Source organism: Microcebus murinus, chromosome 1, assembly GCF_040939455.1.
Source record: "Microcebus murinus isolate Inina chromosome 1, M.murinus_Inina_mat1.0, whole genome shotgun sequence".
Lineage (NCBI taxonomy): Eukaryota > Metazoa > Chordata > Mammalia > Primates > Cheirogaleidae > Microcebus > Microcebus murinus.
The window spans coordinates 118,044,912-118,063,561 of record NC_134104.1 but is presented as its reverse complement, the minus strand read 5'-3'; the positions used below and the strand labels follow the sequence as shown (position 1 = coordinate 118,063,561).

The 18,650-nt window shown below is 53.0% G+C and overlaps 2 protein-coding genes across 3 annotated transcripts in view; one reads left to right on the top strand and one right to left on the bottom strand.

The window, feature by feature from the left end:
• Positions 1 to 18,650, top strand: part of ESYT3 (extended synaptotagmin 3) — a 44,424-nt gene that overhangs the window by 20,050 nt on the left and 5,724 nt on the right. Inside the window, exons 3-17 of the mRNA XM_012749119.3 lie at positions 1,078 to 1,212; positions 5,145 to 5,221; positions 6,803 to 6,869; positions 7,539 to 7,628; positions 8,142 to 8,197; positions 9,629 to 9,749; positions 11,556 to 11,726; positions 12,576 to 12,658; positions 14,385 to 14,433; positions 14,919 to 15,008; positions 15,466 to 15,528; positions 15,630 to 15,692; positions 16,250 to 16,318; positions 16,866 to 16,952; positions 17,669 to 17,818. Coding sequence (XP_012604573.2) covers positions 1,078 to 1,212; positions 5,145 to 5,221; positions 6,803 to 6,869; positions 7,539 to 7,628; positions 8,142 to 8,197; positions 9,629 to 9,749; positions 11,556 to 11,726; positions 12,576 to 12,658; positions 14,385 to 14,433; positions 14,919 to 15,008; positions 15,466 to 15,528; positions 15,630 to 15,692; positions 16,250 to 16,318; positions 16,866 to 16,952; positions 17,669 to 17,818 — 1,371 coding nt within the window. The remainder of the gene's footprint in view (positions 1 to 1,077; positions 1,213 to 5,144; positions 5,222 to 6,802; positions 6,870 to 7,538; positions 7,629 to 8,141; positions 8,198 to 9,628; positions 9,750 to 11,555; positions 11,727 to 12,575; positions 12,659 to 14,384; positions 14,434 to 14,918; positions 15,009 to 15,465; positions 15,529 to 15,629; positions 15,693 to 16,249; positions 16,319 to 16,865; positions 16,953 to 17,668; positions 17,819 to 18,650) is intronic.
• Positions 15,003 to 18,650, bottom strand: part of CEP70 (centrosomal protein 70) — an 85,265-nt gene continuing 81,617 nt past the window's right edge. For both annotated transcript variants that reach the window (XM_012749125.3, XM_076005186.1), the window contains one exon: positions 15,003 to 15,771. In XM_012749125.3, coding sequence (XP_012604579.1) covers positions 15,644 to 15,771 — 128 coding nt within the window. In that variant the 3' untranslated portion in view covers positions 15,003 to 15,643. The remainder of the gene's footprint in view (positions 15,772 to 18,650) is intronic.

Genomic DNA, 18,650 nt, shown 5'->3' with positions numbered 1-18,650 from the left:
CTCCCCCAGGAATCCCGGCTTTACAAATGAGGAACCAGAGTCCCGCCCCTACCTGATCTGCCAGACCTTTCCCTGAATGTGAAGGCTCCATTGCAGCCCCCACCTCAACTCTCCCAGCGTGGGACTTTTTCTAACACAGACCTTGCCTCTGTTCTGGGAGGAGGCTTAGCCCATACCAGGAATGAGTTATTTGTAAGAAAGGACTTCCTGAGGGTTATTGATCTAAGGTTGGCATTTTCGCATTACCAGAAATATCATTGCCAAGTGCCTGAAGCAGCGCTCAGTGAATGACAAACCAGCAAGACAGGAAGATGCGACCAGCCCCTAGAAAGCAGAGCCTGGGGTTGGAAGAGACCCCTGAGAGAAATGGGAACAGTGAGCCCTTAAATTCCGTGTTCAGGCTCCTCTCATGGTGGGTTTGGAATGGGTGCACGGAGGAAGCAGGCTCGTCTTTAAACTGCAGCCCAAGTCCACAGGAAAGAAGAGGGAGACGCCTCTGCCCCAAACAGGGCAAATGTACCTGCTAGCTGTCCTTACCCCTCTCTGATCACTGCTGTCACACATCATCTCTGCCACCTTCTGCTCCCCAGGTTCCCAGACCAGCGCAATGAATCCTTCTGCTGCAGAAGTCAGCAGTCTCAAAGGCTGCCTTTTCTCTGATTGTTAGAAAACAAAATCCACAGGAAACAATTTAACTTTCTCTTCTGTAATTTTGGTCCTAAACTTCTGGCATCTGTTACTTTTCATTTAAACTATAACGTAGAATGAGATTATGTCTGAGCTCAGAATTAAAGGGCTTCATAATTTGAAATTTCATGAATGAATATTTCACGGTGTTCTGCAAAATGGCACCAAATCTTGGGGTCCTGCCACCCGCGTAAGAGTGGGAACCACTGCTGTAGTTATCAGGTGTTTGATGGATAGGTGAGAGGTGGGCAGGCAGGCAGAGGGGTGCTGCGGCGCAGGGGCCCCACCCCTGGGACCAGGCTGCAGAGCATCAGGGCCATGTTCTGCACAGCTGTGGGTCTGCCAGGGGTCACAGACCTGGCCACCAAAGGCCTCTTCCTGTTGTCATAGGTCATCTCGCAGATCTGGCCCTATCTAAGCATTATCATGGAAAACAAGTTCCGGGAGAAACTTGAGCCCAAGATCCGGGAGAAGAGCGTCCACCTGAGGACCTTCACCTTCACCAAGCTCTACTTTGGACAGAAGGTGGGTGCTGTCTCAGGGAGGTCAGCCTGGACTCACTGTGCCATCTTTGTACCCTCTCCCCCCACCATCCTGCACCCCAGTCAGTCACCTGACTGCGAAGATGCCATTGGGCCCCTTGTCCCAGCACCACTGTCTCTCCAGGTTCCAAGGAAGCCTGGCACAGAGGGAACAGAAAGGAGAGGTGGGAAATAGTTCCACTTTTCTTAAGCAAAATTTTGGTTTCTTTCTTTCTTTCTTTCTTTCTTTTTTTTTTTTTGAGACAGAGTCTCACTTTGTTGCCCAGGCTAGAGTGAGTGCCGTGGCGTCAGCCTAGCTCATAACAACCTCAGTCTCCTGGGCTCAAGCGATCCTACTGCCTCAGCCTCCCCAGTAGCTGGGACTACAGGCATGTGCCACCATGCCTGGCTAATTTTTTGTATATATATTTTTAGTTGGTCGATTAATTTCTTTCTATTTTTAGTAGAGACGGGGTCTCACTCAGGCTGGTTTTGAACTCCTGACCTTGAGCAATCCGCCCGCCTCGGCCTCCCAGAGTGCTAGGATTACAGGCGTGAGCCACCGCGCCCGGCCTATTAAGCAAAATTTTGGAAACATGCCACAGTGGTGGCCAGACACATACAAAGATGAACAAATCATAGTCGCTAACCTCGGGGATCAGCTGGGCAAACACACCTTTGTGGCTTGAGATAGTGCCACAAAGTGGTTTGTAATTCCCTACTAATTGGTTGGCTCTGGCAATCAGTGTTCCAAGTCCACGCTAGCTCTGTGAGATCAGTAGGTGTCGCAGGATAAAATGGTCCATGGCAAAAAAGTTTGTGTTTGTTATACCTACTATCAGGTTCCCTGTTCTAGACTAAGCTTCCTGTTTCCCCCTCTGTGCCCCACTCTTCCTGTTCCAACGCGTCCCATTGATGTGAGTCTTAATTTGATCATCCAAAAAGTGTCTCCCAGGCAGAGAGCTGCTGTGACGTCCATCACCCTGTAAATCAGAGGTGGTGGCATCTAGTCTGTTCTGGAAAGAGCTGCTGAGAGCTGCCTGCCAGCCCTGCCTGGCTGGCCCCTAATAAGGGGTGGGCTAGGCATGCTTGAGCCCTGGGATTTCTGGTTTATGGCACTCAAACTGCCAGGACAGGCTTGTTCCAGCATGTGTTGGTTCGTGTGTTCATTCCTTGTTTCATCACCTGTGACTTACTGAGCACGTGCTGTGCACTAGGCGCCCCGGAGGGAGTAGGGTGCGGCCGCCCCCTGCCTGTGGGAGGTGGCACATGAACTGGTAGATGACAACACGGCAGTGTGTGTACACGCATGGTGGAGAGGAATGCGTTAAGTTCAAAAGTGGAGGGGTATTTGGTCCATTAGAGCTTGGCCCTAAAAGAAAAAAGAAAAAGAAAAGAAATATAATGAATGTATTTAATAAAAAAAAAAAGTGGAGGGGTGGAGGGGCTGTGGTGGTTGGGGACGACTTCTAGGAGGAGTTGGTGTCTGAGTTGGCCTTTGAAGAGTTTAGCAGGCTGGGAGCCAGGAAGCCTACGGACTGCTGTGCTTCTAGCAGAGCCTGCTCGGCCAGGCTGCTGCTCTGGCCATGGCGTCTTTGGTCTTTGGGATGTGGCACTGCTGGCAGGCGATCCCAAGAAATGATTTTTACTGTGTCAGGAGAACGTGGAGGGGAGGCTGCAGGCTGAGAAATGTCCCTGCCCTGCTGGAGAAACACCTGACTCGGGATCCTGGCATTCACGGCCCTCCACGTCCTGGCTCCTCTCACCTCCCCTCTGCGCTCCCTTTCTCCACATTTCCCCTCCTCTCCATTCTGGGGTCACAGGGACCTCCTCATGTGACCCTCCTGGGCTTGGCCAGGACTCAGTGCACTCTCCATACTGCCTCCTGCACACCTGTTCCCTGCAATTCCCGTGTCTGTGCCCAGCTCCACTCGGTGCTGTGGGGACCTTGGGCAAGTGACTTGACTTCTCTGAGCTCCAGTTTCCTCTTGTATAAAAGGAAAGGACCAATCCTAGCACTCTGGGAGGCCGAGGCGGGCGGATTGCTTGAGGTTAGGAGTTCGAAACCAGCCTGAGCAAGAGCGAGACCCCGTCTCTGCTATAAATAGAAAGAAATAAATTGGCCAACTAATACATATAGAAAAAATTAGCCAGACATGGTGGCGCATGCCTGTAGTCCCAGCTACTCGGGAGGCTGAGGCAGGAGGATTGCTTGAGCCCAGGAGTTTTAGGTTGCTGTGAGCTAGGCTGATGCCACCGCACTCACTCTAGCCTGGGCAACAAAGTGAGACTTTGTCTCAAAAAAAAAAGGAAAGGACCGCTTCTAAAGGTGGCTGTGAGGCGTGAACAGCAGGCCTGGTCAGGGCTGCTGTGCTGAGAGGGCCAGTGAAGGCCAGGGTCTGACCTGGCACGCCTTGCCTGACTGTGGCCCTGGGCCAGGGCCACCCTGCCTGGCACAGAGCCGGTGCCAGAATGGTGTTACTCTCCTCTCTGTGTTGGTGACCTCTGGGCAGGGAGCCTTCCCCAGGACTCGTCTCTGCACATGGGGGTCTTGAGGCTGGCTGGCCTTTCCTAGCTGCCGGGCAAAAAACCGCCACGCCAGGAGCAGCCCTGGGCTGGGGGAGGTTCGTCACAGCGCCCCATCCTCCAACCGGGGCTTCCATCGAGGCCAGGGTAGAGCCAGGGCTGTGAGGCCTGAAGCTTCTACAATCCTGGGGATCCTCTCTTTAAAAAGAATATAAAATTAAAAATGCGAAATTAGGACAAAAAATGAATATTAAGTATGAGAAAGAGAAAATCATGGCAAGCTATACATTTTAAAAAGCTGACCTATCACACATACCACAAATTCTGGAAAAACTACCTGATATTTTAAATTAATAGCTCAATGTGTCCCTACAATACTTTGCCCCCTGCATTTTGGGCTCTGTCCTCTGAGAACCTTTTCACGTGACAGTGCATTTGTACGTAACCACTTTCTATGGAGCGAATCAGAAGATGATGGAATCTTTCCTCTAATGGGATTATTGAATTTTTCCTCCAGCATTCTATTATGAAAAATTCCAAACATAAAACAGAGTTGGAAGAATTATTCAGTGAACATCATATACCTACCATCTGGGCTGTACAAGTGTTAACTTTTTGCTTCATTGCACATCCTTGCATCTGCCTCTCCATTCCTTTTTAAAAATGCATTTCAAATTAAATAGACATCAGTGAACTTCATCCCTAACCACTTCAGCATACATATTAACTCAAACTCAAATGAAATTTGTTTTTTCTTGGTAATTAATAACCAGACCCCACTCCAATGCCACCTGACAGGAGAAGAAGAGTCTGGGCTGAGGTGGAAGCTGGTAACAGAAGAGAAATGACCTGGGGTGGCTCTGGAGTGTGGGCACTTCGATTCCAAGGGTCAGAGCCCTCCGCAGGGACGCCGGCCCCTTCCCTCGCCCTGATGGTGCGACTCCTACTCACCTGCAGACTTAGTTTAGACGCTTCTGCCTCCAGGAAGCCTCCACTAACGTCCCCCCACCCCAGGCTGGGTTGGGAGGTGTTCCTGCAGTCCCCAGACCCCCATGTGACAGCACGGGCTGCTCCCCATTGCGGGCCCCCATTCGCCTCCTGTGCTGGGCTGTGAGCCCACAAGGACAGGCTCGCCACCTTGCCTCGGCCGCCTCCCCGTCCAGCGCCCGGCACAGAGTGGGCGCTCAGCAAGCATCTGTGGCAAGACAGAGAAAGAGAGGGGACATGTTCCCGGAAGAGAAGTCTCGGGGGGTGGGGGTGGGGGTGGGGGTGGATTCCTGTGTTTGTGCCTCATCCCGGGAGTGCGGTGGTCACGCATGTTGTGTTGGCAAGGCCCAGGGCTATGAGAGGGCTGGCAGCCATGCCCTGCTGTGCAAACCCTCTGACCCAACCCTCCTGGCATCTCTCCAGTGCCCCAGGGTCAACGGAGTCAAGGCACACACCAACAAGAGCAACCGGAGACAGGTGGTCCTGGACCTGCAGATATGGTGAGCCCTGCTGCCTGTGGGGCCAGGTGTGCGCTGCGGGGGCTGCAGGGGACACTGTGGGGACAGCCAGTTTGAAGATGGAGAGGCACATATACGCTCTCATTTTGGGTGTGAAACCCCTCACTGGACCCTCCCCCTGGGGCTTGAGGAGGGAGTGTCAGGAGGATGAAACGGAGGGGTTACTGGTTCTAGAGGAGCCACCTCTGACCCCTTGCTGGCTTCTCCCATCCCACGGCACAGTCTGGGTACCAAAGCACAGGCAACAGAGCTTTCTGGGAAGCCATGGCCAGGCCACCTGGAGGAGCAGACCAACTGCCTCAGAGAGGAGGTCACTAGAGGGAGCAGGTGTGACAGGAAGATCTGGGGTCTTGTGGTGAGGCCCGGGGAGCTCCAAGTGCAGGCCGTGAGAGGCCAGCTGGAGAACTGGGCTTTGTGACTCCTCAGGAAAACTAGAGTACGCAAAGACTCATCAGTGACTGATTCAGGGAATTGGGCAAGGGTATGTCTTTTGAATGAGGTTCATAATGGGCTTGAGTCAGGAAGAAGGGAGATTCAATCCAGGAAGTCTTCCTGGAGGTGGCAAGATTTGAATTGTGCTTTAAAAGGCAAAGGATCAACTCCTGAAGTTCCAGGGTGTTGCCATTCCTTTCCCGTGTTTCATATTTCCTGTCCTTAGCCCAGAGGCTGGCACTGAGAGCACATTGGGAAGACAGGAGCCAGTTCTGGGACCACCCATCGGCATTTGGGGGCCAGTCTCAAGTGTGTTGGGATGGTGATGGGCTATCCAGTGCTCCTGGCCCCTGGGGCTCTGCCATAAGATCCCTGCATGAATAGCTGGGGCACACTGAGGTCATCTGGCCCACTCAGCACCCAGGTAGCTCATGGGGTTCCCATCTCCTCCGTCCTCTCAAGGGGCTTTCAGCATTTCTATTACTTGTGACGTTGGGCTCCTGTGCCTGTGCCCTGCAGATGTTGACAGCCGCTGTCTCCCCCCTTAGTCTCCTTCGGTCCCTTGACAGGATCTCCTGATCTTCACCCTCAAGGGCGCCCATCCTGGGCTCCCTGTGCCCATCACCTGGCAAGAGCCATCAGCTGGACTCAGGCTCCTGTCCTGAGGCCTTGTTACCTTTGCCCACCTCCACCCCCAGCACACCTGGGACAGTGGCTGGACGTACACAGCAGAGGCTGCTTCAGTGTCCTCGTGGGAGAGACCTGGGCAGAGACGGGGCAGGGGGCAGCAGTGTGGAGAGATGGGCGATGTGTTTACCGAGAGCCCCTCCTTTTCATCTTTGGGGTATTATGGGGCAAGGTGGTGCCAGAGCCAGTGCCCGCATGGTCAGAGGGGGGGCTGTGCCTGGGACACCTGGGTGCAGGGGTCTGGGGGGCTGCCTCCCAGGGTCTGGGCAAAGCTGAGAAAGGCTGAGGCTCTTAGGGAGGCCATGTGCTGAGCGACACAGAGTTCAGGCTTGGCGACTGGCTGCCCAAGCTCAGGCTGTGTGATGCTGGGCAAGTTTCTCGACCTCTCTGAGCAGTGGACCTGCCCCTCCTCCTCCCTACCTTTCTTGTCCCTCCCTGTTTCAGCTACATTGGGGACTGTGAGATCAGCGTGGAGCTGCAGAAGATACAGGCTGGTGTGAACGGGATCCAGGTGGGTGGGGCCCAGCTCGGCTGCCTCGGTTCCAGCCCTTGGGGTGGGGGCCGGAGAAGGGGGAAGCGGGCTGATGCCAGAGCAGGCTGCAGAAGGCAGCGATGACACCAAACGCAGAGGCTGGTGATGAGAAGAACTGTCGTCCTGAGGTCACATGGCCGGGAAGTGGCGGCTGGGCCTTACCAACCTGCTGCTCCGCCTCAGGGCCCCACCAGCCTGCCTCTGATCGCAGCGCCCCCAGAGGTTTGGGCTGCCTGCACAAGCAGAGGTGGTGCTCGTGGGGTGATGGACAGCCATCGCTTAGAAAGCGAGGTGGACCCAGGAGGTGGAAATAACTCATGCCAGGAGTACAGGAGCTGAGTTGGAGCCAGAAATCACTCCTGGGTCCCTGTTGGCTGGGCTGGCCTGAAACTGGGCAAAGGCCCCCCCGGCCGGCATACCAGTGGAAGGCAGTGTGGGCCAACTCGTGGCCCCGGGGGGCCGGCAAAGGGGGCACAGCTGTGTCCAAGCCTCTATACCCTTCGTGACAGCAGGTGGCCTGTGGCAGGTTGTCCTGACATTTGGGGATAGCACGGGCATGAAATGAGACAGCAAACGGCCTCAGCCAAGCTCTGCGGGCGTGGGAAGAAGGGAGGCATGATCCCTTCATGAGCCTGTGTGCCCATCCAGTTGCAGGGCACCTTGCGGATCATCCTGGAGCCCCTCCTGGTGGACAAGCCCTTCGTGGGAGCCGTGACTGTGTTCTTCCTTCAGAAGCCGGTGAGTCCCGGAGACTAGAGGCCGGCCTGCTGCTCCCTGAGTGAGCATTTGTCCGCTGGACCCCAGACATGGGGTTTGAGCTCACAAACCCAGCTGTCCGAGCCCACCTAGACCCAGGCACTCACGCCTTATCTCATTTAATCCTTAAGGCAGCCTGAGGACTAGACTCTGCCCTCCCGGGATGAGGCAGCTCAGCTCAGAGGGCACACAGGTGGCCTGAAGGGGAGCTGAGACACAAACCAGAGCTCTCGAAGTCCAGGCCAGCCTGGGGAGGTCCTGGCAGGGAAGCAGCAGGCCCGGCTGCCCCTGCCCCATCCTGTGCTCAGGCTTCGGCCTGGATACCCCTAGAAGCCTGAGCAGGGCTGGGGGTCCCCTCGCCTGCACGACAGCCTTGCAGAGGGCGCCTCCCCGCAGGCTGGATTCTCCATTCCGGCGGGTGCGAGGCACTTCACAGAGGTGTCAGCCGTGGGCCCCCAGCCCTCGCCAGCCTAACAGCCTCCCTCTGCCCTGCAGCACCTGCAGATCAACTGGACAGGCCTGACGAACCTGCTGGACGCGCCAGGAATCAAGTAGGGGCCTGGGAGAGCCGCCAGGGAAATCCTAAGCGTGGGGGTCCTCGGGGCTCTGCGTAGCACCTGCGTGGCCTGGACTCTGTTCTCAGGACCGCGCGGTTCACGTGTTTGCAGAGGGGCGGGAGGTTATCGTGTGTGCGGCCTCTGGGCAGGCCCTGTGCCCCGAGCGCGCATGCGCACACGTACGTGCGCGCCTGCTGTGAGTGCGAAGTGCTTTGTTGGATGTCCAGCTGACAGGCGTTCAGGTCTCTGTCCCGGTATAGGGGGAGAGGCTCTGATCTGATGAGATGTGGTCCCAGAGGAGGCCACGTGGGCTAGCACGAGGCAAGCGCAGGTCCCAGATCCAGAGCCAGCTCCTGGCTCTGTCACTTAGCAACGACTTAGCAACTGTGGATGAGTTACTTTGCTTCTCCAGGCTCTTCCTCTGTAAACAGGGAGCCTGGTTCCTGACTTGGGGTCCCTGGGAGAACACTCAGGTGTGTGTGGTGGCAGCACAGTGCGTGTGGACACACGAGTATCCCCTTTCTTCCTCATTCCAGCCCCTCCTCAACCCACGTGTGTGGTGAGAAGCCTGTGTTGCCTCCCCCGACCATGGTCACAAACACGGGTGGGAGGGTGGCTGTCCCGGCCGAGGCCAGCGAGGAGGAGCTGGTCCTGGAGACCCCACCTTCCTGGGGCCAGGCGAAGGCTGCTCACAGAGCCCCGGACCCTTTGAGAGGAGCAGAAAAGGGTGCTGGCCCCACTGGACAGGTCTCCCCGCACCAGGCTCAGGGGACGGCCACTCACCTCACTTACTGGGGACATTGACACTGATCTCAGCTGCTCTGGACAAAGAGACTCCAGGCATGCATTCTTTCACTCAAAAAGTATTTATTAAGCACTTACATTTTGTGCCTGTCTCCCTGTACCGGGAGGTAGAGTCAGGCAATGCACAGAGAACGTGAGCGACGTCACGGAGGGGAAGGGCTGTGTCACAGCACCTGCTGTGGACTAGACACTGATCTCAGCACCTCACACTTCTCGCTCATCCCCACAGCTGCCCTAGTAGACATTATTAGCCCCATGTCAAGAGATGAGGACACCAAGGTCACACAGCTAGCAGGTGGTGGAGCTGAGATTCTAACATAGGTTTAGAGGTCCTTGCTCTTAGCCACTATGCTGTGCTGCCTCAGGGAACAAAGCGGGATGGGGCAAGGGGGAGGGGGATGAGTAGCAGGAGAGCTGCTATTGCCATCGAATGTCGGGGGCTGTCATGATGCACACATACCCCCCACCTGCGTCCAGGCAAGATGGGGTCAGGGCTGTTCTCTAGGCGGGGCCCACTCTGCCAAGCTGGGCCCCTGGTTCCAGCTCTGGGGATGGGTGGAGGGGCAGGCGGCATGGCGAGGAAATGTCCCCGTCCACAGCTGGTCTTGCCTGGTATTCCAGTGAGGTGTCAGACAGCCTGCTGGAGGACCTCATTGCTGCCCACCTGGTGCTGCCCAACCGCGTGACTGTGCCTGTGAAGAAGGGGCTGGATGTGACCAACCTGCGCTTCCCTCTGCCCTGCGTGAGTACCCAGCACTGGCCACAGAGCCCTGGGCCCAGTGCTGAAGGACAGGTGGGCTGGTGGGGCAGGTGTCCTGTCACTGTGAATGCATTCTCAGACGCTAATCCTTATTTCTGCCCTCTGAGAGCTTCCCTCTTTTATAAGGAGGAGACTGAGGCTTGGGGCAGTTGAATGCCTTGCCAAAGTCACAGAGCTTTATCACTAAATATGTCATGGGGTCACACCATGCTAGTATAAATCGAGACCTTCCACATTCGTTTTTTTTTTTTTTGGAGACAGAATCTTGCTCAGTCGCTCTGGCCAGAGTGCAGCGGCATCATCGTAGCTCACTGCAACTTCAAACTCCTGGGTTCAAGTGATCCTCCTGCTTCAGCCCGCCTAGCAGCTGGGCCTACAGCCATGCACCACTACGCTCAGCTAGTTTTTTATTTTTTGTACAGATGGGATCTTGCTCTTGCTCAGGCTGGTCTCAAACTCCTGAGCGCAAGTGATCCTCCTGCCTTGGCCTCCCAGAGTGCTAGGATTACAGGTGTGAGCCGCCACACCTGGTGAGACCGTCCTCATTCTTTTTAACAGCTGCAAAGTACTCCACTATGTGAATGTACTGAATTTTATTCAGCCAGGTCCCCACTGGTGGACAGTTATGTTGGGTCTTTTGCTGTTACAAATAATAGTATAATGAATCACCTTGCACACATGCCTTTTTATGAATCACCTTGTGCACGTGTCTTTTTATATTTTTGCTAGTATGCCCTTGGTATAGACTGCTAGAAGCTGGATTTCAGGGTCAAAGGGTAAATGCATGTATGTTTACTGGTACTTAAAAAAAAAATTCTAGGAAGGAGGTATACCTTAAACCCCATGAACTATGCTTTTCCTAATTACTGTGCTCTGTTCTTTTTTTTTTTTTTTTTTTTTTTTTTTTTGAGACAGAGTCTCGCTTTGTTGTCCAGGCTAGAGTGAGTGCCGTGGCGTCAGCCTAGCTCACAGCAACCTCAAACTCCTGGGCTCGAGCGATCCTTCTGCCTCAGCCTCCCGAGTAGCTGGGACTACAGGCATGCGCCACCATGCCCGGCTAATTTTTTATATATATATTTCAGTTGGCCAATTGATTTCTTTTCTATTTATAGTAGAGACGGGGTCTCGCTCTTGCTCAGGCTGGTTTTGAACTCCTGACCTTGAGCAATCCGCCCGCCTCGGCCTCCCAAGAGCTAGGATTACAGGCGTGAGCCACAGCGCCCGGCCTGTGCTCTGTTCTTTATAAAAAGAGTTTTTTTGTTTTCCATTTCTTTTTTAACAACCATCCATGTGAGTGTGAGGAAGGGGTCTGCCCTACAGCATAGCGCAGGGTGCAGTGGACTGAGACTGGACCCAGGCCAGCAGCAGGCAGTGCCCACAGGGCATGTAGCCCTGGGTATCAGGAAGACGTGACACCAGGACTCAGTCTACATGCAGTTTACACAGAGGGGGCTGGAGTGAAGGTGGAAACCTCAGGTGGCACGGTTGTTGGCACAGGAGGGGCAAATAGCTGCAGTTGAATAAGCCACTCATGCTGCAGTTTGGAGGCAGGGAGTGTAGGAAGGCCAGGGATGTGGGCAGAGAGCGAGCCCTGGGCCCTGCCATCACTTGCTGTATGGCCTTGGACAGGTCACTGCTATCTCTGGCTTCTGACTCCCTGTCCGGACCATGGAGGGGCAAGATGGGGGTGGCAGTCATTTCTGATGGTTTTTTCTCTGATATTCTGGGTGTTGGGGGCTGGCATGGCCCAGGAAGCAGCTGTGAGTCCTGGGCCTGGGCATTTTCCAGGGGGTGATCAGAGTCCACCTGCTGGAGGCAGAGGAGCTGGCCCAGAAGGACCACTTCCTGGGCCTCCGAGGCAAGTCGGACCCCTACGCCAAGGTGAGCATCGGCCTGCAGCATTTCCGGAGCAGGACCATCTACAGGAACCTGAATCCCACCTGGAATGAGGTGTTTGAGGTGAGGGTCTCCTGGCTGCTCTTGGCAGCCCTCAGTGCCCTCCAGGCTCCACTCTGGGTCATGCTGGGCACAGGCAAGGGAGGGTCTTTCCCTCACACACTATTAGGGCAACACCGGGCCCGGGGAGTGGGCCTTGGAGATGGGCAGGCAGGTCTGTGTAATTTCTGCTTCCCATATGGACCAGGCTTCCAGAGGTGGAGGGGCAGCCCACAGGCAAATGCCTACGTCATTTCCCCACCAGGATTGGCTTTGTTGGATGTTTTCAGATCAAACTAAACCTCAGAGGAGGTTCTGCCCCACCCCTCTCAGGCTTCCCTGCCAGAAGCAAGCACCAGGAGCCTGAAGTTGTTCCTTCCAGTTCAACCACAATCCCTGCTGCTTGAAGGGTGGGATCACAGCCTGTTTAGGTCTTGAAGGCCCCTCAGATTACACCTCCGAGGTGACCCCTCCCAACACATCGTGTGGATGCTTTGTTACATTTTGGGGGGAAGGCAGTGGGAGCAGGGGTGATAAAAGGCAGCTTAGCTTCCTGGTGTTCCAGACCCAGGGGGCCAGGGGAGTGACAGGCAAGTGCTCTGGAAGCCGCTAGCCCCGTGCAGAATGAACAGCAGCTTGTGTCCCCTGAGTATCCACTCTGCCACAGGCTTGCCTGTGTTGTCTCTAATGCTCTCTTCCACACTGCAGGGGAGGGGCATCACTCCCTTCTCATGGGAGGAGTTCTCAAGGTACTGAGAAGGCCAGGAACCTGCCAGGGCTCTGAGCTGGGAACTGGCTCCCCATGGGTCCTGCATAAGGTCAGTTCATCAGTTGTGGTGGCCTACAGGTCAAGACACCTATCTTTCCTTCTAGTTTATGGTGTACGAGGTCCCTGGGCAGGACCTGGAGGTGGACCTGTATGATGAGGATCCTGACAGGGATGACTTCCTGGGCAGGTGAGGAGGAGAGTGGAGCTGGGCTTGGGGGCAGCCTTCCCTCCCTGGAGGCTCCGGGCCAGGCCTTGGGGCACGGGTACCCCTGCTTCCATCATTCAGTGACCTGCAACTCTCTCTGGTCACTCTAACATGGGGACTGTGCCCAGCCACCTGCCTCACTTTTCCACATTCCTGTCACAAACCTTTCTAGATGTCTCTTATGATCAGCCCTGACCTAGGCCCTGGTGAGGTACAGAGAGGGCCTCAAGCTTTGTACACCTGTTTGCTTTCTGCTCTCCTTGTAATGTACCCAGGAGTCCCTGCCTGGAGTAGTGGGCCAGGCTGGTGCCCAGTCCCAAGGAACCCTGGCTGCTCTCTCAGGGGCAGAACCCTCAGGGCTATGGGAGGACTGAAATGGCCAGGTTGGGCTGGCTGGCAAAACCTCAAATTTCTATGTCTTGCAGTCCAGCAGTCCTACCCACAGGAATCTCCTGTAAAATAAACACTAGAACCTGAAATGTTCATTGCAGAAGTTATCTGTAGTACCAAACAATCCCCAGGAAATATAGATATCCAGCCTCAGAGGAAATTGGCTGAATGTTTGAATAAGTTTGCTATTGCTAAACTACAGAATAGTCTGCAGCTTTGAAAAACAAGTAGAATTCGTGCTGTATTAGTGAGGGAGAACAGTTGGGAGTAACCTGTCAATTTGTTTGATCTTTCCAGGAGAGACCCCTCGAGTATGTATTGTTGCATGTGCATGTGGGCATGGAAGCTACACAGCAGCCTTTTAACATTGCTTATTTCAGATTAGGAGGCAGAGAAGGGAGTTTTACCAAAATCTTCAGGAGGCTCCTGTATTGTTTAGCTTGTTTCCACGAGCATATAATTTTAAAAAGTAGAAATAAAACAAAATGAGTGAGGCACAATGTGACAGCCTAAGAAACAGCTCACCAGCAGATGTTGCTTATCATTTTTCATCTTAATGAAAACAGTTGCAGTTTTTGGAATGTTGCAGATGAGAAGTGTGGCTTTATGTAACTGAGTTCTGGTGTGTGTTGTGCTTAGCTGTGCTGACAGTTACATAGGTTTACATTTTCCCTCTGGCTACCAGGCCACCCCTTCTGGTTGGGCTTGGTTCCAGGCAGGTTAGGGGAACACTGTGATGTGGGTGTTACCTGTCTCTATCTCTCTCTCTCTATCTCTCTCTCTCTCTCTCTTTCTCTCTCTCTCTCTCTCACACACACACACACACACACACACACACACACACACACACACACACACACACACGCCAACTATACTTATCCTTTGCAGGGTACCTAGAGCAATTGTGGAAACCAAGGAGCATTTGGGGTTGTTAAAATGACTGTGAAAGGTGATGGCTCTCGCATTTGGAGGGCACAGGACCAGGAGGCTAAATTCCTGCAATGCAGGGACAATTTTGCACAATGAAGATTCATCCCACTCAAAATGCCAGTAGCACTGTCACTGAGAAATCCAGAGGTGATGTGTCTCGCAGCCTCTGCTCCCCAGGCAGCACACCCACTGGAAGCAGCCCTGATCATTAGCTAGTCCTTCCTTCACTTGAGCCAAAATCAGTCTCCCATTGGTTCCATGGGACGAATAAGATCCTCTGTCTTAATGGTCCCACTGATATTTCAACATAGATTCCAGGGTGTGCCTCCCCACCCTCTGCTGCCTGCCTCCTCTGAGCTGAGCTGACCCCTCTCCCTGTGTATTGCAGCCTGCAGATCTGCCTCGGGGATGTCATGACGAACAGAGTGGTGGATGAGGTAGAGTTGGTACCTGCAACCCCGGGGGAGTTTCAGTGTAGCCCCCCTTCCTGTGGACAGCAGGTTGCTTCAGCCCAGCTAGTCCAGTGAAATGGGCCCCCTCTGTGCCGTACGCATGCCCATCCGCCGGGCCAAGAGCTGGTTTGGCACAGATGGCTCCAGGGAACTCCCCAGGGCCTGGGTTGGAAGATGCTCCCCTGAGAAATGCCCATAGCCTAAGGACCCCCAGCAAGGGACAGTCACATCATAGGGGAGGGCAGGCTAGACCTGGGTTTTTCCATCCTAAATTGTAGCACTTCTGCCTTCCTATAACCACATCTGCCAGTCTCCCTGAGCCCAGAGTGTACCCTGTCTGGGCTGGTCCACCTTTTCCCTGAAGCCCTACTATGGCCCTACCAGGTCCCAGGACTGGGCTACCCAAAGAGGGTCAGTAGCATCTCCCCGGCCCTTACCTTGAGCTTTCTACCCCTGCTCTCACCCCACAGTGGTTTGTACTGAATGACACAACCAGCGGGCGGCTACACCTGCGGCTGGAGTGGCTTTCACTGCTCACTGACCAGGAAGCTCTGACCGAGGTGAGTGCAGGGTGTCAAGGACTCCCTAGCAGGAAGGTGGAGAGTCCCATGTGACACAGGCTTGTGTGCAGGTGGAGGCTGAGAGGGAGATGGAGCCCTTGTCCTTTGTCACCTCCTGGAAAGTATGTCACTCAGCCCATCTCCACAGAGCAGAGCTCCTAATCTCTCAGCAAATAGCTCTGAGCACCTCAGCCAACTTCAGGAATGAAGTTAGAGCTCTGCGTCAGTGCTTGTCATCCGAGTTCGTAGAGAAATCCACTCTTGTGTCTAACTTTAATCTGTCATGCTGCAGGAGTATTATTAGCTTCAACAAAAGCTAAATTATGAGAGATCTTACTGCTAGTCTGGAGTGTGAGGGCTGGGGCTGGCTTCCTTCTGCCATGAGTACGTGTCTCCAAAACCAATCTGTCTTTTCTGCTGCTGCATGCACCCAGTGAGGGTCTGTGTCTGTTTGCAGGACCATGGTGGCCTTTCCACTGCCATCCTTGTGGTCTTCTTGGAGAGTGCCTGCAACCTGCCGGTGAGTGGTGACACGTCCTGAGTTGCATACTCACCCGACCTTGTGCCCGTCACGTTCAAATGTCCATGTGTTCCTTCAACTCTATTTTTCTTGTGCTGCAGAGAAACCCTTTTGACTACCTGAATGGCGAATATCGAGCCAAAAAACTCTCCAGGTTTGCCAGGGTGAGTATGACCGAAAACTCCAGTGAGGGCAAATCATGGCTTCTCTTCCCCAGAGTAACTGCAGCTATGCACACACAGCCTGAGGATAACAAGAGGTGTTGATTGTGGAGTCGTTGTGCGAGGCACTGGGCGTGGCAACTGTCTCCCACATTTGTTATCCTCGAGTCCCACATTGACTGTGTGTCATTAATTTTTATTGCCATTTTACAAACAGGACCCAGAAATTAAATGCCTACCTGGGTCACACAGCTAAAGAGAGGAGCAAGAACTTGGCTCTACCCTGTTTCCATAGCCCCAGGGAACAAGAGCCTGTGCCCAGCCAGGCCCAGTGCTGGGCTGTGGTCTTTAACTTAGAACCCCTTCCTGGGGTCAGTCCTGTCCTAGTGCTTGCACAGTAACGACATCCCAGGATGCCTGGGAGCACCAGAGCAGCTTCTCTCAAAGGGAAGCCATTGGCTGACCCAGGTCCTACTGATACTCCGGGGAGTTTGGGGTGGGGCTGTCCCAAGCTGAAACTCATGTGCCACTTTGATTGTTGTGGATTTGCTCCCTCACAGAATAAGGTCAGCAGAGACCCTTCTTCCTATGTCAAGCTATCTATAGGCAAGAAGACACACACGAGTAAGGTAAAATAGCTTGTATGTAGTCCTGGGGAAAGGAAATGGGCCCCAACCCTTTTCAGAGAGAGAGGCAAAAGGAAAGGGAATTAACTTACACCAAATGCCTAGTAGGCCCTTTATTTTATTTAGTCCTCACGATAACCTCACAAAATATTTGTATAGTTCAAGAATCTGAGAATCAGAAATAAATGACTTACCCAAGGGCACATACTACAAAGCAGCAGAACTAGGGTTCAAACCCGTGTCCTTTCTACCACACCGTGAAGCTTCTCCGTCCAGCAGCAGAAATCCTGTTGGCCCCTCCTCCCCTGAGTATGCTCTAAGGCTAGAATAATTTTCAGTCCCATAAAACTTCCTGGCAAAGCACTCGTTGCTTTTGAATGTGGCTGGCCCTAGTGCCTCCTGCTGGCTGTAGTGCGTGTGGGTCTGACACCTGGGCAGATGCAGGACCCGTTCCCAATGGTACCTGGTGGCCAGAGTGAGAGCAGAAGGTGCCGGTATCTGGCTCTGCCCAACCTGACCCTTCAATGATCTCTCCCTCTTCTGTTCCCAGACCTGTCCTCACAGCAAGGACCCTGTATGGAGCCAGGTTTTCTCCTTCTTTGTACAGAATGTGGCAGCTGAGCAGCTCCATCTGAAGGTTTGCCAGAAATTGAGCTCTTGAAACAGAGTTAAGAGGTTTCTAAGCCAGGTGGGATAGGGAGCTTTAAGTATGTCCTAGGGCACAGGTTCTCCTGGCAATATTTAAAGTCAGCCCGCTGTGGGTGGGAGAGGACACTGAGGCTCCACAAGGCCCGTCTCCTTGAGGCTAGTGCTCAAGGTCATTGTGTAGGAGGCTGTGGGAGGACAAACCCTCAAGTCCCTTGGCTTTCCCTACAAAAGGTCTTTACAGTTGCTACATAGCACCCAGAGTGATCTGTGTTGGAATCTACCCAGGACATTAATAATGGTGTACTTAAAAAATTTATTCATTTAATCTTCACAAAGATCTACAGAAGAGAGTTATCTTTTTTATTTTACACGAGTGAAGAGAGGCTAAAACAATGACTTATCCAGGATCTCATGACTAACAAGTGCTGGAGCTCTTTTGGGTCCTGAGCCCTGCCTGGATGTCCCATCATGAAGGAGCACAGCTCATCAGTCCCTAAGGCCTCCATGGCCTGTGCATTTGACAGACTGGCCTCCTACCGATCACAATTGCCTCTACCCTGAGTCACTACCTTCCTCTGACTGAAGGCATTTCCCAGAATAGGACCAGATGCTAATGGAAGCACAGTATATACTTAAGTGAACCCAGTTAGTACTGGTAGTGAGTGGGGCTTGTTATCCTTGTTTTATGACTGTTCCACTACCCAGGTGCTTGATGACGACCAAGAGTGTGCTCTGGGAGTGCTGGAGTTCCCCCTGTGCCGGATCCTCCCCTACACTGACCTCACTCTTGAGCAGCGCTTTCAGCTGGACCACTCAGGCCTGGATAGCCTCATCTCCATGAGGCTGGTGCTTCGGGTAAATCTCTTCTGTTCCCCGGGGGCGGGGGAGTGGAGCTCTGGCTATGGAGCAGGGTGAGCTGCCCCAGCACTAAGCCACCTGCTCTGTCTCTGGAAGATGCCAGGAGATGATTCATGTTTTCCATCAATTTTGAAATATTGTCAGCCATTCTCTCTTCAAATATTCTTCCATTCTTTTTAAATTCCTGTTTCTAGAATTTCTATACTGAACCTTCTCATCTATCCTCCTTGTCTCTTGACCTTACTTTCATATTTCCCATCTCTTTATCTCATAGTGCTACATTCTAATTTCCTCAGAGCTATCTTCCAGCCCACTAATTCTTTGTCTGGCTATGCCTAGTTTGGTGTTTAACCTGTTCATGGTTTTTAATAATGGTGATTTTTCATTTCTAATTTTATCTTTTCCAAATCCATGTGGTCTTTTTTGATAGTATTTTATTATCTCATATTTACATTCTATCTTTAGTCACTTGAAAATAGTTATAATGTATATTAATTCTATTAATCTGAAGATCTTGGGGGTTAAATTTTGATTTTAGTTTTGTCTGTTGATACTTTTTTATGGTGACTCATTTCTGTGTTTATAACTTGGGTTGCAAACATATGTTCAGTGTTCCTTTGTGATCTGGATTGAGGTGGTTCTTTTCCAAAGAGGTCTGCTTTTGCTGCAGCCAGGCACCTTGGGCATTATAAGTCTGAGTCCATTCTTATGTTAATTTCTTAACTTTGGGTTTTCAGACCCCACAGGCCCTATACAAATATGAACTCAAAATTCATATTTGAGGACAGTCCTATAAGGTGCCATATTCTTAGGGAAGACTTTGTTCCCC